This window comes from Chiloscyllium plagiosum, unplaced genomic scaffold (genome assembly GCF_037043375.1).
Source record: "Chiloscyllium plagiosum isolate Xiang-an unplaced genomic scaffold, Cpla_swu_hap1 HiC_scaffold_13, whole genome shotgun sequence".
NCBI lineage: Eukaryota > Metazoa > Chordata > Chondrichthyes > Orectolobiformes > Hemiscylliidae > Chiloscyllium > Chiloscyllium plagiosum.
Genome location: NW_028270151.1, coordinates 81,213,546 through 81,237,765, shown reverse-complemented (window position 1 = coordinate 81,237,765; position 24,220 = coordinate 81,213,546). Strand labels below are relative to the sequence as shown.

At 43.7% G+C, this 24,220-nt stretch overlaps 1 protein-coding gene across 2 annotated transcripts in view; it reads right to left on the bottom strand.

Moving 5' to 3' along the window:
* Positions 1 to 208: 208 nt before the first annotated feature.
* Positions 209 to 24,220, bottom strand: part of gpc5b (glypican 5b) — a 554,501-nt gene continuing 530,489 nt past the window's right edge. For both annotated transcript variants that reach the window (XM_043701794.2, XM_043701795.2), the window contains one exon: positions 209 to 1,342. In XM_043701794.2, the coding sequence (XP_043557729.2) occupies positions 1,143 to 1,342 (200 nt within the window). In that variant the 3' untranslated portion in view covers positions 209 to 1,142. The remainder of the gene's footprint in view (positions 1,343 to 24,220) is intronic.

The following is a 24,220-nucleotide window of genomic DNA, read 5'->3' as shown; positions in this document are numbered from 1 at the left end:
CAGCATGAGTCACTGTGATTCTGATCTTAGTGGTAAAGCAGCAGATACAATTGCAGTTTACCATGCCCACCTCCCATATCCCCATCCCGCCCACCCCCCATATCCCCATCGCCATCCCGCCATATCGCCATCCCGCCCACTTACATATTTCCATCCCGCCCACCTCCCAAATCCCCATCCAGCCCACCTCCCAAACCCCATCCCGCCCACCTCCCATATCCCCATCTCACCCACCCCCTTTGTTTGGTTCATAATGTCAAGATTAGCCAAGGTCTTTTCCACTGGGTAGGAAAGTCCAAGATTGGGAAGCAGGGGTTTGAGGTGAGTGGGAAAAGATGTAAAAGGGACCTGAGAAGCAACCTTTTCAGACAGAGGGTGGTGCGTGTATGGGATGGGCTGCCAGAGAAAGTAGTAGAGCCAGGTACAATTACAACATTTAAAAGACATCTGGACACATACAGGGATAGGAAAGGCTTAGAGGGATGTGGGTCAAATGCAGGCAGACAGGACTAGTTTAGTTTAAGAAACCTGGCCAGCATGGATGAGTTGGACTGAAGGGCCTGTTTCTATGCTGTATCCCTCTCTATGACTTTATGATCTCAATCCAGACACTTATTGCTGGATCTGCTCACCTTTATTGCCAGCATATGTGTGTACATTTTCCAGCACCAGCCACCGATTATTAACCAGGATTAGAGATAATGATACTCCAGATGGCTACTCCAGCAGGGGGATAAATGTTGGGGCCTACAATACACCAAGGGAGTCAAATCAATAGATCTTGAGAGTTAGTCAGACAACTAAAGGAGCAGGCTGCAAAAATCAAGAAATGCTATTAGGCCTTAGTATCTGAATTCATGTTCAAAGAGATTGTCTATTTGTATCTTGGGCAGTTCCTTTATCTTGACTAAATCGACTGCTTTTTTTATACAAACTATGTACATTTTTCACATGATTCGTTTTGTTTATACAAAATCCTTTCAAGACCAACAGTTTGCGATAGTATATTGCAGCTCTCATCTATATTACAAGAACACAGATCCTAAAGCATCACTTGGCCTCCAACAAAGAATAAAAGCTGCGTGATAGTTGTAATACTGGATAAATAAGAGCGGGCAGGTGCACCCACAATGCATCATTAACTATAACAGCCAATGACACATCAGCCCCAGCACTGTGACCGTGGCGACTGTGGACAGGCTGTAATGATTGGCTCCTGCTCCTGGCTTGCTCTGAGCTGTGGTGCTGGGGGTAGAGCTTGGAGAGGCCACCTTTGCTCCCTTCAATGTGGGGGCCATCCCTGGGTAAATGTGATCCTTCGTCCATCGCTCTTCTGGCACATCTGAGGAGAGAAGAGAGAGATAGAAAATAATTTAGCTAGAAGATGACTTGTACAGTGTGGATGTGCTAACATCAGTACAATACTGCAATGGAACAATCAGTATGCAAACTATCTGAATAAACTTGCCAATCTGTACCTGTAATATGTCAAAACTAAAAAAGCCAAAATCTACAGTGCATCAACATTATATCAGCCAAGACTACCACCTTTCCAGGGTTGCAATGAATTCTATTTGTGTCTACTCATTTCATTCTTTACCTTTCTGATGGCCTTGATTTATACAATGAGTTGGTTTCAAAGACACCCACCCCAATCATCCGTTCTGTTGTTATCTAGATAGTCAGTTGCCGCAGAATAGCATGACAGTCAGTCTTAATTAGAACTGTGCTTTATTTTAAAAAAAAAATAATTTAACCCCCACACTACCACCTAAGTGCGGTAGTGCTTATTTTTTTCCCCAGCACCCATGGTGTGTGTGTGCAGGTGTGAGACACAGTGAAAGACACAAAGTGTCTTTATTCTTTATTCAATTTCCACCACCAGGAAGATAGGAAGACACCCGGGTGGCCAGTGACAAACACTGCCCTTCACATCAAAGGGCAGTGCTGTGTGATCAAAACAGTGAAGGGTAGGGTACAGACTAAATCAAAATAGCGTTGGAGGGGGAAATAATGCACTCCACTCCCCGCGGCGCCCACCTCTCCCTGAACAACTCCAGGGTGTTGGTTGACACCGCGTGCTCCTTCTCCAAGGACACCCGGGCTCTAACGTAACCGCGGAAGAGGGGCAGGCAGTCGGCCCTAACGATCCCCTCCACGGCCCGCTGCCTCGACCTGTTAATGGCCAGTTTGGCCAGGCCCAGGAGCAGACCCACGAGGAGGTCTTCAGACCTGCCAACGGTCAAGTCTTAATTCAGTTTCACGCTTATTGCAGAGTTAACGAGACAAGTACATATCTTCTAACTCAACCATGGGTACAATATGTGTCCCTTTATTTACATTTAAGACATTTTCTAATCAACCTGTTTAAAGATGTTATTACACACCTCTGGAGCAGGTAGGACTTAGAAACGTAGAAAATAGGTGCAGGAGTAGGCCATTCGGCCTTCGGGCCTGCACCACCATTCAATATGATCATGGATGATCATTGAATTTCAGTATTCCATTCGGCTTTCTCCCTTTGGCCACAAGTGCCAGGTCCAGCACCCTCTTGAATGGATCTAATGAACTGGTCCCAACAGCTTCCTGTGGGAGAGAATTCCACAGGTTCACAGGTCTCTGAGTAAAGAAATTCTGCCTCATCTCAGTCCTGAATGGCTTACCCCTTATCCTTAGACTGTGACCCCTAGTCCTGGACTTTCCCAACATCAGCAACATTCTTCCCACATCCAGCCCCAAATGGATTTTATATGCTTCTATGAGATCATCCCTCATTCTTTGAAATTCCAGTGAGCACAAGCCCACTCAATCCAGTCTTTCTTCATATGTCAGTTCTGCCATCCCCGGAATCAGTCTGGAATCCGTGCTTCCTGGCTCAGATGTAAGGACATTATCACTGCACCTCAAGAGCTCTCCATGCATGTACTCAAGTGAAACTCCATATAATGTCCTCCACATACATGTAATTAATCACATTTAATATACAATGAGTCACCATCACTGCCACAAAACAATCTTGCCCTTGCCTTGCATTCAGCAGAGGGAATGGGAATAATAATTGTGACAATTGCCACAGGGGTCAGGAACATTTTTCTTTTAACAAAAAAGACATCCAAAATGCCAGTTAATTACTATTGGAATGATGTCACAGATTCTATGGTTTGAAACAAAAGTGTTTTTACTGTTCAAGAGTGAAAAAAAGTAAGCACTAAACACAATTTTAGATCACACCTTACAATCTAGCATCCGGAATGAATATAAGCTAAAGATGCATTGTCAGGCAAATTGTAGTTGATAGTATACTTCTTACGAATTGGTTAGCAGTACACATTCGGTCACTTAACCCTTCAAAACCATTTCCTCCTCATGAAGAATTTCAGCTCTTCTCTTTCTCTGAATTCTCAGTCAACAGCAGTGTGCAACCAACACAAGTTCAACTGGGACAGACTTCAGCACAAATGACAGAATCATAGAATCCCGACAGTGTGGAAGCAGGCCATTCGGCTCATTGAATCCACAATGACTCTGGAATAACATCCTTCCCAGACCCACAAGTATATGCAGAACTTCTTTGGCCAAGGTAGCATAGACCTACCAATGTTACCTTCAACTACAACAACTTAGTCACAGGATCTAGATCCAAACTCTGTCTTCTTCAGCCTCCCTGTCCTGCAGCACCAGACTCATCCCCTGCAGCAACTGAGCTTGAAGGCTCTGCCTCATTTCATGTAGCCTCGACCTGTTTCAGTCTTCCCTGAAGTTCTGATTTCCAGTCTCAGTTTCAGTTTCTGTTCCTTTAGAAACTTGGAAGGGAGTGGGGGAACGCTGTCAGTTTCTTTTCTCTTATCCTTTTCAGATTTTCTTGAAAGATCGGCATTAGCTTGGACATCAGGAATAACTTGCCTGTCTTCTCCAAAGCAGTGCCAGCGTGCTTTTAACACTGACTTGAGCAGGCAGATGGGACATTGGATTTGATGTCTCATCTGAGAGACTACACCTCAGGGAATGCAACACTTTCCCAGCACTGCATATGGAGTAACTCTGAGGCAACAGGACTACTGACCCGTCAAAGAGAGTGGAAACACAAAATAGTTGGTACCGAGTGATCATACTCGAGAACGGAAGGGGAAAGGAGAACATTCAAGCCAAAGGTAAAGAAATTCTGGTCTTTGCCAACCACCTTCAGCTGCTTCATCAATGACCTGCTCTTCATCGCTGCTCAGAAGTGGGGATGTTCACCGCCGATCGCACAATGTTCAGCATCATTTTCCGCTCCTCAGAGGAATTTGTGCCCAAATACAGCAAGATCTGGACAACATCCAGGTTCGGGCTGACAAGTGACATTCACAAGTGCCACGCAATGACCAAGGGAGGATTCAAAATAATCCTATTACTCAATGGCATTCCCATCATTGAATGCCTGACTACCAACATCCTCAGAGTTACCACTGACTAGAAAATGAACTGGGCCAGCCACGTAAATACTGTGGGTAGAAAAGCAGGGTAGAATTCTACAGTGAGTAAGTCACCCCAACTCCTCGAAGGTTGTCCACTGTCTGCATGGCGTAAGTCAGGATGTGACTGAATATTCTTCACTTAGTTGTGTGACTGCAGCTCCAACAACACTCAAAAAGCTCATTGCCATCCAGGACAAAGCAGCCATTTGACTGGCACCTTCAGCATTTACTCCCTCTACCATCAATGAACAGTGGCAACAGTATCAAGCATCTACAAGATGCACCAAGGCTTTTCCGACAGCACCGCCTAAACCAGCAACCGACAACCTAGAAACACAGGTGGACAACTATTACACAGGAACACCATCACCTGCAGGCTCTCCTGCACGCCTCACACCACCCTGACCTGAAACGATATTATTTCCCTGCTACTGGGTCAAAACATCCTCCTTCCCTATCAGTACTGTGGCTGCACATACACCAAAAGGAATGTGGTGATTCATAAAACCAACTCATTAACATCTTCTCAGGGGCAATTATGGATTAGACAATTGGCTGAGCTAATAAAGTACATATCCCGTGAATGAATAAAAATTCTACAATTCAAGCTGGATGTACGAATATTTTGTAGCTCCATGCAGCGATCTTTGCTCAACGGGATAATTTCTGGGGTTTGAGACCTTTCACCATGGTCTGACATGTTATTGGAAGAACCTGACTTAGTTGGTGTAGGATATAAAATCATAGGCAGCTGACAGTAACCACCAGCAATGCATTAGAAAATGCCATCATATTTTGCCAGCTGTCTCAGTTATACTGAAAGGATTATGAATGCCTTGGGCTTTAGTTAGTCAGAGAGGTGAAGCAGTGCTACAGGGAGCAAGTTTCATTTAAGGAATTCCCCAGGGAACATCTAATTCATGGTATCCGCCTTGCAGGATGGACTTAATTGGATGGGAGACTGTTATAGAAATAGAGGGTGAGCATTTTTGTAAATTAGAAAATCTCAGTGTAAGGTCCAACAGAAGAAAAATGTCACAATGTTGAATTTAAAGGATCTGTAAAGCTGAAGGAACAAATGAAGCTTGAAAACTTGCTTTCTGTTAGTATAACACCTTGCACAACATCACCACATCCCAAAGCTACTCGCAGACAATGAACTACTTTTGAAGTATTGTTATCTTGCTGGTTGTAACACAGGAAATAGGTGCAGGAGTAGGCCATTTGGCTCCTCAAACCTATCCTATCACTCAACTAATTCGTGGCTGCTCTTCTACCCCAATGTCATTTTTCATGTGACCCAACATTCCTTGCTGTCCTTACTATCTAGAAATCTATTGATTTCTGTCTTGAACATATTTAATGAACTGAACCTTTACAGTTCTCTAGAGTACAAAATTCCAAAGATTCACTACCCTATGAATGAAGAAATTCCTTCTCCCTTCATTCCAAAATGACTTGGCCCTTACTCTGAGACTGAATTCCCTGGTTCCAAACCTAAGCATACAGGAAAGCTTCCTTCCTGCATCTATTGTTGAGCTTGGTTAAAAAAAAAGTGCCTGGTTACCTCAGAGTACAACAGGATCTTGATCAGACGGGCCAATGTACTGAGGAGTGGCAGCTGGAGTTAACTTAAATAAATGTGATGTGCTGCATTTTGGAAAGGCAAATCAGAGCAGGACTTATACACTAAATGGTAAGGTCCTAGGGAGTGTTGCTGAACAAAGAGACCTTGGAGTGCAGGTTCATAGTTCCTTGAAAGTGGAGTCACAGGTAGATAGGATAGTGAAGGCAGCGTTTGGTATGCTCTCCTTTATTGGACAAAGCACTGAGCATAGGAATTGGGAGAATATGTTGCGGCTTTACAAGACATTGGTTAGGTGACTTTAGGAATACTGTGTGTAATTCTGGTTTCCCTCCTAGGAGGAAGATGTTGTGAAACTTGAAAGGGTTCAGAAAAGATTTACAAGGATGTTGGGAGGGTTGGAATTTGAGCTATAGGGAGAGGCTGAATAGGTTGGGGCTGTTTTCCCTGGAATGTCGGAGGGTAAGGGGTGAACTTATAGAGGTTTATAAAATCATGAGGGGCATGGATAGGGTAAAGAGACAAAGTCTTTTTCCTGGGGTGGGGGAGTCCAGAACTAGAGGGCATAGGTTTAGGGTGAGAGGGGAAAGATTTAAATGAGACCTAAGGGGCAACTTTTTCACACAGAGAGTGGTGCGTGGAATGAGCTGCCAGAGGAAGTGGTGGAGGTTGGTACAACTACAGCATTTAAAAGGCATCAGGATGGGTATATGAATAGGAAGGGTTTAGAGGGATATGGGTCAGGTGCTGGCAAATGGACTGGGTTAGGTTAGGATGACTGGTTGGCATGGGCGAGTTGGACCGAAGAGTTTGTTTCCATGCTGTACAGCTGTGACTCTATGACTTAGAACCTAAATAGAAATATTTTCTGGCAGCTGGTTGAAGGAATCAAACAGCCTATTGCTTGGATTGTTTATAATAATCAGAATGCAAACCATACTCAACCAGCCCAGGCTTGAAAAATCCAGCCTAAACATGGTATGATTCCACTTGCTTGAATAACCCTGAGTGTGCCAACTGTGATACTAGCATCTAATTTGAGATATGAATGAAGCTTGCTTGTTGATGTGACATACATTCAGATGCATGATCCATTCTCCACAAGCAAAAGGAATACAATAAATGCACCTTTTCTAAACTAGCTGTGAACTTAGGGAGTCATAGAGATGTACAGCACGGAAACAGACCCTTCAGTCCAACTCGTCCACACCGACCAGACAATCTGTAGTTCCTAATTGTTTTCTCCACAGTAAGAAGTCATCATTTAAACAAATCTTGGCTGTTAACGCTCAGTCATCATCTAACTGGTGCATTCTCCAGTTCAACATCACTATCAGTCAGAGTGCACTTGATAACTAATCAGTACTTTGCACTCATGCATTTTAAATGTTCGCCTCTTGCAAATTGTCCTGATAAATCCGAGATAAAAAGCTTCCACAAAATGTTTTTTTTTTGTAATGTTTTCACATATAATCCTGGCTGAAACTCCAGAGGCTTTCAGATGGGATGTGAAATCGGAGATCTTCACTGCTTTCTCAGGTGGAAATAAAAGATGCCAAGGTGCCATTTTGGGAGGAGATTGATCAATTGGATCAATGGGCTGAACAATGACAGTTGGAGTTTAATTTGGACAAATGCGAGGCATTAGATTTTGGTAAAACAAACAAAAATAAGACTTGTACAATTAAAAATAGGGCCCTGGGTAGTGTTGTAGAACACAGACCATAGGGTTCAGGTACATAATTCTTTGAAGTTTGCATCTCTTGTAGAGAGGGTGGCTAAAAAGTTAATCTTCTTGCCTTTCTTGTTCAGATCTTTGAGTATTGGAGTTGAGGACTTCATGTTGAGGTTGGTGAGGCCTCTTCTGGAGTACTGTGTCCAGTTTTGGTCTCCCTGTTATAGGAAGGATATTATTATTCTGTAGACAGTTCAGAAAAGATTTACTGTGTTGCCAGGACAGGAGGGTTTGAATTATAAAGAGAGGCTGGATAGGCTTGGACTTTTTTCACTGGAGCACAGGAGGTTGAGAGGTGACCCAATAGAAGTTTATAAAATAATGTGGGGTATGGATAAGGTGAATGGCAGGAGTAATTTCCTGACGATCGGGATATCAAAGCCTAGGGGACATATTTTTAAGGTAAGAAGAATGAGGTTTATAAAGACATGGGGGCATTTTTTTTTTCACAGAGATTTGTTCCTGTGTGGAATGAAATTCCAGAGGAGGTGGTGGATGCAAATACAATTACAAAGTTTAAAAGACATTTATACAAGACATGTCTTCAAATATCTAGCTTATAAGGACAATGGTTTCAAATTCAGAAATATACAAATGAACCATATTTCAGTAGATGTTTTCTAAGATAGCTAAGAACTTCTTAAACTGTCAATTCTTGAGCTCATTTCTCGACCCAGCCACACTTCCCTTCTTAAGCTTCCAAATTGTGTGTGTGTGTGTATATATGTGTGTGTGTGTGTGTATATATATATATATGTGTGTGTGTATATATGTGTCTGTGTGTATATATATATATATGTGTGCGTGTGTATATGTGTGTGTGTGTGAGTGAGAGAGTGAGTGCATGTGTGTGTGTGTGCTTGTGTATATGTGTGTGAGTGAGTGAGAGAGTGTGTGTATATGTGTGTGTGTGTGAGAGAGAGAGTGAGTGTGTGTGTGTATATATATATATGTGTGCGTGTGTATATGTGTGTGTGTGTGAGTGAGTGAGAGAGAGAGAGAGTGAGTGTGTGTATATGTGTGTGTGTGTGAGTGAGAGAGAGAGAGAGAGAGAGAGAGTGAGTGTGTGTGTGTGTGTTTGATCTCACATATTATCTTTTTTTCTGGCTTAGTCGGTCACAAACCTTTTTTCACTCAAGAGTAAGTTTGCAATTGGTTAACTAATTCTGATCAAGTGATTACATTTTGATTGAAGTGTGAGGTGGCTTTGTGCTAAAAAGAAAACAAAACATTTGTTGCAAACTGACTGAGGGGGTTAAAGCGAAGGGCCATTCTAACCCTCCCGACTTTCTGCAATAAATACATCTCTTTACTTTTACTTTCAAACCATCTCAATTTCATGTCTTAAATATAAGCTGTGACATTAAATGGTTGAAAACAGAATTTCAGGGCTTCCTTGTTACCCTAGGAAAATCCTGGAATGGCTAAATTGGTTGACTGGAATAAATGATGTGTAGATGTTGGTGTTGGACCGTGGTGGACAAAGTTAAAAATCACACAACAGCAGGTTATAGCCCAACAGGTTTATTTGGAAGCACTAGGTTTTGGAGGAGCAACGTTCTGAAAGCTTTTACTCTCAAATAAACCTGTTGGACTATAACATGGTGCTTTGTGACTTTTGACTGAATTAAGGCGGAATTCGATGCACTATAATTGGTGTCTGCACCCTCTGACCAAGGAGAAGAAGCACAAATTTCATGATCTCCATGATTGAGCAGACCTATCACAATGAGAAGAATGGGCACTGATATAGCATGGGATTGGATCCATCTCCTAACACGTTGAGGAGAAGGGGAGGGTAGAAAGCGGGAGTGCTGACTCTGTAAGTGAGAAACAGACTTCCAAGGAAATTCCATTGACAAATAAGTTCTGCACACTGGGCCAATCATTAAATGCCCAAGACACCTTTATCAGGTGTGCACATCTCGAAGGCTGAAGAATTTCTCCGATTGTACCTCCCCCCCCACCTAGAAAATAAACATTAGTGTTTATTGATTACTAGAAGAGTTACATATCTCTCAGTCTTATCAATGAGAATTTAATTATGCCACCATTACACTGGTTCAGGAAAGAATTTGATGCCTTTAAGAGATACAAGAGGAGAACCTTCAAAATATTACTGAGGTAAATTACCAATAAATCACTTTGCTAGGTACATTCAGGCAGCTCCTTGGCTCTTTTCAAGCTCCTTTCATTATCTTCTGTGGCAATGAACAGAACACACCCCTGCAGCACTCTACATTCTATTACATCCCATCTCGCTGACTCCAGCACTCCAGAATCATCTGATTAAATTAAGACCTCACTGGGGTAAATCTATTTCCCTCTCTCACTCAACCATGTCCAGCTTTGTAATTCAATTGCTTGCTATAAATCAACCTGACCAGAAAAATATATTCATTCCATTATTCCCCTGTATTGACCCAATGTCAAGCCAACGCTCTTTGATGGTTGAAGTGTGGAGAGAGAGAGAGCAGTAACTGGTTGTGAAAAGTTATAGACATCTCAACCTGTTATTTGAGAATTTAGGTCTCTTCAAAAGTAAAGAGAGGTTTGCATTGGTATAGCAATTTTCACAATACACTGGACATCTCAAAAAGCTCGATAGCCAATGAAGTGTTGTAAGAATCACATAAGCTAGTGCAAAAGCTCAATCCATTTTTGGATTTCCATGCTGGAAATCTATAACAAAAACAAGAAAATGCTGGAAGAAACTCAAGGAGCCATCTGTCGAGAGGTCAGGTTGTGCTTGTGCAGGCTTTTTTTTTTGATTTTCAAATAGCAAACATTCACAAACAGCAATGAGATAATGATTTTTTAAAATTAATTTTGTGGGATGTGGGCGTCACTGGCTGGGCCAGCATTTACTGCCCGTCCCTAGTTGCCCTTGAGAAGGTGGTGGTGAGCTGCCTTCTTGATCCGCTTGCAGTCCACCGGCTGTATGTTGACCCACAATGTCATGAGGGTGAGAATTTCCGGATTTTGACCCAGCAACAGTGAAGGAACAGCGATATATTTCCAAGTCAGGATGGTGTGGAGCTTGGAGGGGAACTTGAAAGTGGTGGTGTTCCCATGTATGTGCTGCCCTTGTCCTTCTTAGATGGAAGTGGTCTTGCATTTGGAAGGTGCTGTCTGAGGATCTTTGGTGAATGTCTACAGTGCATCTTGTAGACTGCTGCTCCTGAGTGTCGATGGTGGAGGGAGTGGATGTTGTGCCAATCACACAGCCTGCTTTGTTCTGGATGGTGTCAAGCTTCTTGAGTGTTGTTGGAGTTGCACTCATTCAGGCAAGTGAGTAGTATTCCATCATACACCTGACTTGTGCCTTGTAGATGGTGGACAGGCTTTCGGGGGTCTGGAGGTGAGTTACTCGCTGCAGTATTCCTAGCCTCTGACCTGCTTTTGTAGCCACTGCATTTATGTGGTGAGTCCAGCTGAGTTTCTGGTCAATGATTACTCCCAGGATGTTGATAGATGGGGATTCAGTGATGGTAACAGCATTGAATGCCAAGGGATGATGGTTAGATTGTCTCTTATCGGGGATGGTCATTACCTGGCATTTGTGTAGCATGAGTGTTATTTGCCATTTGTCAGCCCAAGCCTAGATATTGTCCAGATCTCATTGCATTTGGACACAGACTGCTTCAGTATCTGAGAGTAGCAAATGCTGTTGAATATTGTGCAATCATCAGCGAACATCTTCACTTCTTCTTCTGTGATGCTGGTTTCAGGATATTACAAATATTACATAAATACAAATAAATATTACACAGATGATGGACTAATCTTCTTCAATGTATCACCATGGGATCTTATACATTTCCCCAGAATCAGACAGATGGGGTCTCACTTTAATGTCTCAATATAAAGACAAAACCTCTAACAGTGCAGCACTCCCTCAGAGTCTTGGATTTTGTGCTCACAGCCTGCGGCGAAAGTTATACTCTGTACTTTCTGACTCAGTGGCAACAGTCTCAATGAACTGAGACTCAAATAACACACCAAACTTTCATCATTAAACCATGTGTTTTGTGATTTGCCTTGCCAAAGTGTCTCAGTGGGATACTTCTTACCAACACAGTCATCTTACTCTGGGATTTTCCCCTCTCCTTGTGGCAGGGCAGTTCACAGCTAGCTATTCCTCTAGTTTAAGTTTGAACAGCATCTTCTTTGTGGCCCAGGGGAAGACTTCCACTTGCCCTCCCAATTCAACTCCAGCTCCAACCCATTTCCTTCAGTCTGGGATCGTTAAGAGATTTCTGACTGGATACTTGCCCATTGAGAATGCAAAAAGAGAACAGTCCCAACATAACTGACATAGCAGATGAGGGAATGTAAAAGGCTAGAGGTCCCCCAGAGGTCATGTTGTGCCCTACCTCTGGACTAGAAGCTCCATGTTCAAGTCCCACACCAGAACTTGCTGGCAATGGAAATCATTCATAATATGGCCAAGGGATTGACTGGTAGTGTCTAACACCTAGTATGCAAGAGTAGGAGAGTTTTCTGGTCAGCTGTCCTATAGGATGTAATGGTAAACCACTGCAGCACTTTACCCTTAAGCATGGCCTGGTCCAATGGAGTCCATGGCCCAGCCCTTGGAATCCAGGCCCAGGGAAAAGACAGAGAGAAAAGGGCCCCAAGATCAGAAGCACTGACCCCTATATAATCTTGAATGAGACTGGGGATTTCAGAAGCTAAAAGGTTGAAAAGGGTTTGATAATGTAAATAAAGAGAGACAATAGTCTCTGACAGGTAGGTGGGTCATGAGAGAGCATAGGACGGCCCGGTAGTTCAGTGGTCAGCACTGCTGCCTCACAGCTCCAGAGACCTGTGTTCATTTCCACCCTCGGGCAACTGTCTGTGTGGAGTTTGCACATTCTCCCTGTGTCTGTGTGGGTTTCCTCCGGGTGCTCCGGTTTCCACCCACAGTGCAAAGATGTGCAGGTTAGGTGGATTGGCCATGCTAAATTGCCCATAGTGTCCAGGGATGTGCACACTGGGTGAGTTAGCCATGAGAAATGCAGGGATACAGGGTGTGGGTCCTTGAAGTGCTGATGAATGAACAGCCTCTTTCTGCGTTGTAGGGATCCTATGAAAAATAACCAGAGGCAAGATGAGGATGAAATGGTAGTGGAGACAAAACCTCCACAGGGGAACTAGACCTGCTCTGAAAAGGAAACATTTGCAGGGTGAGAATGAACAGCAGAGGAATGGCATCCTTTGAACAACACTTACCAACCAACAGAGACATGATGGGCCAAATGGCCTCTTCCTCTGTCATATGATTCTATCAAGTGTTAGGGGCCAAACTGGAGGGATAGGAGGGCACTACCAAACAGTCAGATTCTTTGAGGGACTGGAATGGGACGCCCCATGGTGTTCCCTCACTTCCTGAGGCCAACTACTATTGCAGCTCAATGAGCTAGAAACAACACAGAAAGATGGGAACAAATCTTAAAGGGACTTGGCCTGTAAGTTGGAGGGAAAAGGGAAGCCGACAGAAGTCACAAATACAGCCATTGGGAAGGGGGAAGTAGCCATTGGACAGTGGTGCCTCACCATTAACCATTATTTTGGCTTTACATTAACAGTGAACTGATGGGACAGCTCAGAGTTATATGCCAAAGCTTGGCAAAACTGGGCAACTTTAACTATCACAAGATAGACTGGAATAAAGCTAATACTCAAGATAATAGAAGCACGTTTTTCAATGTTTCCATGACTACATTTAAATCCAAAAATCGCTGGAAAACACTCAGCAGGCCAGGCATTGACATTTCAATCCGACTGCAATTCTGAGTGTAATTCCCACTGCATTTCTCCTTAACTAAGAAGAATGTGTAATCAACTAACTCCCCACTTTATTTCAAATCCCTGGTACCGCTGCCTCAACCATGGTACGCGTTGTCAAAATAATTCAAAATAAAGCAAGCTTCCTTGTTGGGTAACATCCATCTTACCTCATGAGGACATTAAAATATATTTGCATAAAATCAATTCCAAAACTTTCTTGGAAAAACTGTGATTCTCTGAGTTGCAATTTTGTTGGAGTCAGCTGCCCAGAAAACATAATGCTACATAGAATGATTCTAGTCTTCTGGGGAGGAAATAAAGTATTGGGACAGGATTTTCTTAGATTAGATTACATTAGATTAGATTAGACTTTTTTTGGATTACATTACAGTGTGGAAGCAGGCCCTTCGGCCCAACAAGTCCACATCGACCCGCCGAAGCGCAACCCATCCATACCCCTACATTTACCCCTTACCTAACACTACGGGCAATTTAGCACGGCCAATTCACCTGACCTGCACATCTTTGGATTGTGGGAGGAAACTGGAGCACCCGGAGGAAACCCACGCAGACCACGGGGAGAGAGTGCAAACTCCACACAGTCAGTCGCCTGAGGCGGGAATTGAACCCGGGTCTCCAGCGCTGTGAGGCAGCAGTTCTAACCACTGTGCCACCGTGCCGCCCACAAAACTGAAGCAATGATCAGATTGAATGGCAGAGCCATGTCAAGGAGCTGTGTGGTTTAATTCTGTGTTGAGAATGTGGTACTACAAAAGCACAGCAGATCAGACAGTGTCCGAGCAGCAGGAGCATCAATGTTTCGGGCAAAAGCCCTTCATCAGTAATGAGGCTGGAAATCCCGGGGGTGGTCAGATAAATAGGATGGGGGTGCTGGGGGAAGGTAGCTGAGAGTGCATTAGGTGGATGGAGGTGGGGGTGAAGATGATAGGTCGAAGGGGAGGGTGGGGCGGATAGGTGGGGAGGAAAATGGACAGGTAGGACAGGTCTTGAGGATGGTGCTGAGCTGGAAGGTTGGGACTGGGATAAGGTTGTGGAAGGGGAAATGAGGAAACTGGTGAAATCCACATTGATGCCGTGTGGTTGGAGGGTACTCAGGCAGAAGATGAGGTGTTCTTCCTCCAGGCGTCGGGTGGAAAGGGAGTGGCAATGGAGGATGCCCAGGACCTGTACTTTCTTGGTGGAGTGGGAGGGGGAGTTGATGTGTTCGGCCACAAGACGGTAGGGCTGGTTGGCGCGGGTGTCCCGGAGATGTTCTCTGACGCGCTCTGCGAGTAGGCATCCTGTCTCTCCAGTGTACAGGAGACCACATCGGGAGCAACAGATACAGTAAATGACGCATGGAAGTGCAGCTAAAACTCGGATGGATGTGGAAGGCTGTCTTGGGCCTTGGGCAGAGGTGAAGGGGGAGGTGTGGGCACAGGTTTTGCAATTCCTGCGGTGGCAGGGGAAGGTGCCGGGAGGGGAGGGATTTAATTCTGGTCCTATACCTTATACAGTCAAAGAAGCAGACTGTCGAACAGCAAGGCAACAGACCCTTCGGTCCAACCAGTCCGTGCTGACCAGAATTCCAAACTAAACTAGTCCCACCTGCCTGCACTTGGCCCATTTCCCTCCAAACATTTCATATTCATGTACTTATTTAAATCTCCTTTAAATGGTGCAATTGTACCCGCATCCACCACATCTACACATGAACCATTCTCTGTGTAAAAAAGTTGCCCCTCGTGTCTTTTTCAAATCTTTTTCCTCTCGCCTTAAGAACATGTCTCCTAGTCTTGAAATCCTCAACCCTAGGGAAAAGACACCTGCCATGCACCTTATCTATACCCCTCATGATTTTATAAACCTCTAGAAGGTCACCCCCTCAACCTCCTACCCTCCAGTGAAAGATAGTCCCAGCCTATCCAGGTAGAAGCAAATTATTGTAGATGCAGGAATCTGTGTTGAAAACAAAAAGTGCTGGAAACCACAGCGGAAAAAGCAGCATCCATGGGACTCTGACGAAGAGTCATCTAGACTCGAAAAATAACCTTGCTGTCTCTCTACGAATGCTGTTTGACCGCTATCATTGCTTGCCTATCCAGCCTCTCCTCATAACTCAAACCCTCCATTCCTGGTGACATCATGGTAAATCTCTTCGAAACCCTCTCCAACTTAATAATATCTTTCCTATAACAGGGCGACCAGAAAAGGCCTCACCAATGTCCTGTATAACCTCAACATAACATCCTCAAAGGTCTATTATTGGAACTCTCTGAAGCCATATAGATATTTTATTTTTTTTTAAATAAAAATTCTGTACAAGTAATATGGGTAATCATGTTTGATTGGTTCTTGCTTGATTGTCCAATCGCCTGTTCTGCCTTGATCATTTAATAGTGTCTTCATTGCTCTCAGGATAAAGTGAGGACTGCAGATGCTGGAGATCAGAGTTGAAAGTATGATGCTGGAAAAGCGCAGCAGATCAGGCAGCATCCTAGGAGCAGGAGAATCGACGTTTCATGCTTAAGCCCTTCACCAGGAATTGCTCTGAGCGCTAAAGAAATGTTCATTGTGAAACTCTAGCAAACCAACTCTAGGTTTTGAAATGGATTTGAAGTTGTGCTGTTTTGATGTGATGCCCTGTACTGCCACCATGTTATTTCAGATGCTTGGGGAACAACTACTGGAGGATTGTGATCAGGATAGGGTTCCTGCCACCAATCTTCCTTTGTGTTCTAGTCTAAGGGGCTGTTCAGTAGTCAGCGGTGCAGCATGGACCATGATTAAGTTTCAGCAGAAGAGGCACGCGTCTTAGATAACAAGATGCAGCTTATTAAATATCAGGAACCATATACAGGCTACATTAACTCTTTGATATATTAACTGCAATTAACAGAAGGCAGAAAAGACACATCTCTTTTCAGCAGATCATGCCAGACTCCAACCAATTCTCTGCCCAGAGCTACATGACAACAGCAGACTGAGCTGAGTTGACTGTAGCTCAATACATTAACTCTTTCAAGAACCAGTAAATATACAACACTACTTATGGGAGCATAAGTAGTGTTGTATATTTACCAGAAATTGGTAGGAAAAGCTCAGCAGGACTGGCAGCATCTGTGGAGGGAAAGCAGAATTAACATTTCAGGTCTAGTGACCCTTCCTCATCACTGAGAACAGTTCTGAGAATGGTCACTGGACCTGAAACATTAACTCTGATTTCTTTCTACAGATGCTGCCAGGCCTGCTCAGCATTTCCAACAATTTGTGTTTTCGCTTTTGATTTGCAGCATCTATAGTTCTTTCTGTTTTTACTATGTACAGGAGGCTGCTTCCTGTATGACTGCTTTCTAAGCCATATCTTAAATCAACTGTGGCTCTCTGTCTCTGGGTCAAAAAGCCATGGGTTCAGGGTTTACTCCACAGACTTGAGTGCAGAAACCAACTCCAAACTCCAGCGCATGACTGAGGGAAACCCAAAGGCTCAGAGCTGCCAGCTTTCAAATGGCATGTTAAACTTGTTAAACTCTGTCTAGTTAAAATGTGTGGCTGTATCTTTAAGAAGATCAGGAGAATTCTGGGTATTTTCATCAAACGTTTTCCTTAACCAACTTCAATTGCAAATTGCTTTGGGATATCCTAAGGGCGCATACATCAACATATGTTTCACTTTCATTTATCAACTCCAAACTTCTTCATTTAAATTTGGCAAGCACTCCTGCTAAAACAGCAAACAGAGGGAAGTTACACAAATGTAACACATGCTCATTAACTAAAATCATCAAGAGACATATTACAGTTTGCATGGATGTAACATAGCCTTTAACTCATCGAGTTTGACAATCAACCATTATACATCAATTATAAGGCTGCAGAAAGTCAGGAATATGCTGATTATTTTTCCACCCTGTCCTCTAAGAGAGATGGCTATAAATAAAGATTACTGGGGTCCCATGCATTCATGCCTAATGGAATCAGCTCTGCAGAATGGAGATTTGCAAATAGGCTGCACACCAGCTGGTGGGGTTTTAACATCCAGTCCTGTAATAGTGTCTCTTTGTAAGCATCCAGCTGACATAAGTGATGCTTTGTGTGACTGCTTGCTTTCTCTCTCCTTCTTTCTCTCGAGAATTCTGACTGCAATTGCATAAGGCATTCATGCATTTAGAAACAACTATCTCTACCTTCATACATCTCTCTTCATTGTAAAATGTTGACTATGCACAGAGTCAATGACCAGCATCATCTTTATTGTTGTATGCAGAATTTGCAGCATAACTGCTTTTCTTGTAACTGTGAATGGAGGACTCCTGTGTATTTCTGAGAGAAAGTGACTCTTTCAGAGGTGCTGTCTTTTGGCAGGGACTTTAAATCAAAGGATAAATATTAGTTGGAGCTACTCTTCAAAACAGAGCCATGGAATCTCTTACATTCACATCAAAAGGCAGTTAGCACCCTGGCTAAACACCTGAACTGAAAGGCTCTACCTTTGACAATGCAGCACTCCCTGAAAGTGCCAGTCTGGATTTGTGTGCCAGCACTCTGGGGCACTTGTGAATATGAGGGACAAATGCTATCAACAGAGCAGTCACCAACTATTGGCCTAAGCTTGAATCTTAAGTCTTTGGCAAGATGCAGAAAGCATTGTAAGCATTTGGGTGGAATGGTGGCTCAGTGCCAGGGACCTGGGTTCAATTCTAGCCTTGGTCAACTGTCTCTATGGAGTTTGCACATTCTCCCCGTGTCTGAATGGTTTCCTCCAGGTCCTCTGGTTTCTTCCCATATTCAAAGATGTACAGGTTAGGTGAATTGACCATGCTAAATTGTCCATTGTGTTCAGGGATGTGAAGGTTAGGTGCATTAGTCAGGAGTAAAATGTAGAGTAATAGGGAAGGGGTGGGTTACTCTTCAGAGGGTCGGTGAGGACTTGTTGGGACAAATGGCCTGTTTGCACAGTGTGGGGACTCTATGATTCTTGCAGAATAGGCCATCCCACTGGAAGTAAAGAAGACCATGACACAGTGATTCTTGAAGCTTTTAATATGTAGGTCACTTAAGCAGGGCAAAAGTCTCCACTGACTATCTTCCTTTTTTTAATGGGATATTGTCATCGCTGGCAAGGCCAATATTTGTTGCCTTTTATTAATTGCTCTTAAACTGAATGGCTATCTCAGAGGGCAGTTAAGAGTTAACCATATTGCTATGTGACTGGAGTCACCGACAGACTAGATAAGGATGACATGTTTCCTCTCATAAAGAGCACTGGTAAACCAGATGAGTTTTACAACAATTTGAAGGTAGTTTCACGGTCATCATTATTGAAATAAGCCTTATATTCTAGGTTTTATTAGTTTAATTTCAATTCCATCCCAGAGATGACGGGTTTGTCGTATGAAGAGAGATTGACCAGTTTAGGCCAATACTCACTGGAATTTAGAAGAATGAGGGGAGATCAAACTGAGGTATTCAAGATGACAAAAGTTGTGGGTAAAATAGACATGGAGTGGATGCTTCCTCTTATGGGGCATTCGAGGATCAGAAGTCAAAGTCTTAGGATAAAGGGTAGCAAACTTAAAACAGATTTGAGGACTTCATGCTCTTTCTATGCAGCATTAGCCTGGGGCCCGATGGATAGTGGTACAGACTGTGACTTTTTATCTTTCTGTGTGTTTTTTAAAATTGTGGACTGAACCAAAAAAGAACAATTGTAAAGGCAGGTGTTGTGTAGGTTAAAACCAAATTACTTGATGGTCATTATGAACACCATTTGCACAGCTGTGGGTGACAGGAGTGGTTGTAGATGAACTGGACTCGAAGAGCTGTGTTTCATCAGAACTGTGGTTGGCAGCAAGTAGGGAACTGACTTGTGAACCAACATCCAGGTACCAATGACAAACGTCTCCTGCCTGCTCATAATTACCCGAGTGACTCACATATAGCTGAACAATTTGGGGCCGTGCACAAGATAAAGGAAAACCTTCAGTCCACTGACTACGCTCTCTGTTCTCTGCTGAAAAATCCTTTTTAACCCTGAAGCAAATCAGTTTATCTTCCCTTCAGCAGTTGCTGTGAGCTGTGACTATTAATGAATAAGCCAGAGAGCTTTTATAAGTGAACCAGTCACCCTGTGACTTTTGAAAACCAGTGGAAGCAGCTGGAGAAGGATGACTATGAAGCAGCATTTTAACCAGCACTGGAATAAGAAGAAACATCTCAGCAATGCTTATGAAGAGGAACCTACTTCTTCCCTTCATCCGCAACCTACATTTTTGAACCTGTGTGTGGGTATATCTGTCTGTATACAATGGGGAATTTATAAGATATTAGAGAAAGTTCACTAGATTGATCCCAGAGATGACGGGTTTGTCGTATGAAGAGAGATTGAACAGTTTAGGCCAATACTCACTGGAATTTAGAAGAATGAGGGGAGATCAAACTGAGGTATTCAAGATGACAGAGGTTGTGGGTAAAATAGACATGGATGCTTTCTCTTATGGGACATTCGAGAATGAGAAATCAAGGTCTTAGGATAAAGGGTAGCAAATTTAAAACAGAGTTGAGGACTTCTCCCAAAGGGTTGTGAATCTATGGAATTCACTACCCCAAACTGCAGTGGATGCTGGGACAGTGAGTAAATTTAAGGAGGAGTTAGACATATTTTTAATTGGGAATGGGTAGAAGGATTATGGGGAGAAGGCAGGAAAATGGGGGTGAGGAGCATATCAGCCATGATCGGATTGGCAGAGCAGACTCGATGGGCCGAATAGCCTAATTCTGCTCCTGTATCTTATGAACCTGTGAGTGTTTTAATTGGCGGAGTTTTGCGCTGACAGTTTATAAATGTTTAGATTAGATTAGATTAGATTACTTACAGTGTGGAAACAGGCCCTTTGGCCCAACCAGTCCACACCGAAGCGTAACCCACCCAGACCCATTCTCCTACATTTACCCCTTCACCTAACACTACGGGCAATTTAGCATGGTCAATTCACCTAACCTGCACATTTTTGGATTGTGGGAGGAAACCGGAGCACCCGGAGGAAACCCACGCAGACACGGGGAGAATGTGCAAACTCCACACAGAGTCGCCTGAGGCAGGAATTGAACCCGGGTCTCTGGCGCTGTGAGGCAGCAGTGCTAACCACTGTGCCGCCCAGTGAGTTTATCTGTAGTTAGAGTCCAATTACTTTTAATAAACACTAACTCTTGTTAATTACAGAAACACAACCTATGTGTTCTGTCGATCATCAGGTAAATTGGGGAATATTTGCATATTTTAAAAGAAATCTTTAAATTTTTGTGATTACTCCAGGAATAGCGAGTCTTGAACTTCAAAGCAACACCCAGTGAGTCATAGCACATTACCACTATCCCCACGAGGGACTTGCAGGAACTATCCCAGTATGGAGAGCACACACACGTATGGAAACTACAGAATCCACAGTGACAACCATGCCCTTGGTGATCTTCCCTCCTCTGTATTGAATTAAAGTTGGGGAAGTTGAACCATTACAGGTGACATATGGAAGGGTCAATAGAGGACACCGTATTTAACATTCAGTGAGTAGATGCATCCAGTGAGGGCACTGGAAGGGGCACAGAGCAAGACAAGAAGGGAACCAACGGTTGAAATCAAAGGAAGTGAGGATCCATGATTCAGTGAGCTCCCCTCACCATCTGTGCAGATGTTCCTGCAGACAGTGAGAAAAGGGAGAGAGAGGTACTGTCTCCAGTGAATGGGAGGCAGAGGCCACAAATGATAGAGAAGGCAATGGCACCTGTGAGCTGTGGGGCCAGGTGCTTGGCCGATGTATCTGGCAGGATCCAGGATGTACAGTAGACACAGAGTCACCTCAAACCAGACTCCACGATCAGTCAGGGGTGACAGCTGCTTTGATAAGGTTGAATGGTCACTTGCAGCTGGGTTCCCAGGCACTGGGCACAGAACATGGCATGAATTGATGAGCACAGCTCGCCTATAAGACAAGGGTGACTCATATGCTCACAATCCAAGACAGGATTTGGAGATGCCGGTGTTGGACTGGGGTGTACAAAGTTAAAAATCACAACAGGAGAAAGTGAGGACTGCAGATGCTGGAGATCAGAGCTGAAAATGTGTTGCTGGAAAAGCGCAGCAGGTCAGGCAGCATCCAAGGAACAGGAGAATCAATGTTTCGGGCATAAGTCTTCTTCCTGAAGAAGGGCTTATGCCCAAAACATTGACTCTCCTGTTCCTTGGATGCTGCCTGACCTGCTGCACTTTTCCAGCAACACATTTTCAGCTAAAAATCACAACACCAGGTTATAATCCAACAGGTTTAATTGGAAGCACACTAGCTTTCAGAGCGATGCTCCTTCATCAGGTGATAGTGGAGGGCTCAATCCTAACACAGAATTTATAGCAAATAAAGGGAGGTGGTTCTAGCACTGTAATGGTAATGGGATTGACAATATGAGCCATCTGTCCAAATGAACTGGGTGTGGAGCCCATTGAGAGAGAGTTAGCTAATGGGTGGTAGCATCCAACCTTCTGAGTACAAGCTATACAGGCCTTGGTGAAGGCAGGAGGCTTCAGGTTACAAACGTTGAGTCGCCTGAATGAGTGTGGTTCTGCTGCAAAGCTCGAGTGGAGGAGTGATTAATCCTGGATCAGGGACCAAATGAGAGCTCTGGAAGATCTGTTATCAGTGCTATATCAGTCCAATGCACTGTCTGCCAGGGCAGATACTTGTTCATCAGTGGGTGTTTACACACATTTAGAAATAGTGCCAACAGCAGGAACAGCTAATGGAGGCAGCAATAGTGTGGTCACTCCCCATCGAAGGATCGATGAGGGGTGCAGTGACATTCAGCCCTCTGCCGCTAAGTCAGCCATCTGACTAGTGAATTGGTCGATGCTGTAGAAGCACTTGGAACCATGTGGCCACCTGTTTGGAGGAGACCATCAATGGTCCAAGTGGCAGCTTGTTGATGGTGTGCGGGTGAATGGCCTCCTCGACTGACAGCCATTGAGGGCGGCCATGTTTGGACAGACCACCCCTCGCAGTATCCACACTGAGCCTCGGGAAGCTGAGAATGCCTGAAGACACATGGACCCGTTGCCAATTATTGCCCCATTGGGCGGGTGGTCCCTGAAAGGGGAAGGGCGCAGCTGCCTTATATCTTTGGGGGCTCTACGCCAGATGCTTCTTCTGTTGAGGGCACATCCTTAGCCTCTTTGACAGTGACATGAATACTGCACAGACCCACCTGGCACCTACACCAGGACTCAAGCACGCCCAGAGGCTGCCTGCCACAGATACCAAAGCAACAAGTGCAGCGGCCTTCCTCTGTATGAGTAGCAAGTGTTAGGACAGCACAGTGTAGGAGTAGCCCAGAATGGTTATGCTAATCTACCTAGCAGCACTTCAATTCAGTTCAATTTAATTTCATTTTAATATCTATATGAAAATTCATTTTGGATAAATCACTCGGTTATTATGAACAGCAATAATAAAAGAATGGAAATTACCCTATCTCAGAGATCTAATTTTAATGAAAATATGTATTAAAACTGAATCCAATGCATTAAAATAATTAGTGAGTCTCTTCCTGAATGCACATCCTCATCCTTATTGCAAACCCCTGTTAAAAGTTCCTGCGGAAAAGGTCACAAATTAATTCAGTGATGGATCTGTCCTGCACCTGATAGGTTGGGACTTTCTTCCCTGAACACAGCAAGCAGTGACATTTAGGGGTGATCTTCATTGATTTATGGCATGCTTAACTTTAGGTAAAAGTGTCAAGAGGTAACTGACCATCGAGTACCCTATAAAAACATTAAACAGTACCAACAGTCCAGGCAACCTGGCAAGACAACCCAAAAAAAAGCATTTCAAACGACAGCCTCATCAAAGAATTTCATAATTGTAGGATCTAGCTGAATGTTAATTTTCTGGGGTTGCATCATCATGCATGTCCCTTGGACACCACATCTCTCGAAGCAACATACACTTGGGTCCTCTCCAGGTGATATTTATTTGCTGAGTGCCAAAAACTTGGATTTTTGTTCAACTTTGCCGCCTTTGTCATTCACCCTTCAATGGATCATCTGCTTATTTCTGTTGCTGGAGATGTGTTAGCAGACGTTGAACATTTGATGTAAGGGCAAGAAACGAGTTGGGGACCAATGGAAAATGTGGCGCGTAGATTAATATAATGATGTAGTTGGTGAGACAGTAAGGGAGTTTACTAGAAAGCCACCCAAACAGACAGAACATTTTCCGGTAACGTTCAATGGCTTCTCGGGAAAAACGCAATGCTATTAACTGTAAATGCAAAACACTGCAGATGCTGGAAATCTGAGACAAACACAAAGTGCTGGAGAAACTCAGCAAGTCGGGCATTGTCTATGGAGAGAGAGAAAGTGAGAAGAGAGACAGAGAGAGAGAGATAACATCAGAGTTTTGAGTCCTGACTCTAAGTGGGTTGTGTCTCATCCTGTCAATGGATTATACTTATGACAGTTTATATTTTATCCACTGATATATCTTCAGAGAACTTCTGGTCTTGAAACTACTGCAAGTTAATCTCCACGATAAGGTGGTCTGTTCAACACAGCCACCTCTGACACGACTGCAATTTTCTCACTGGAATGTCACTTTGTAC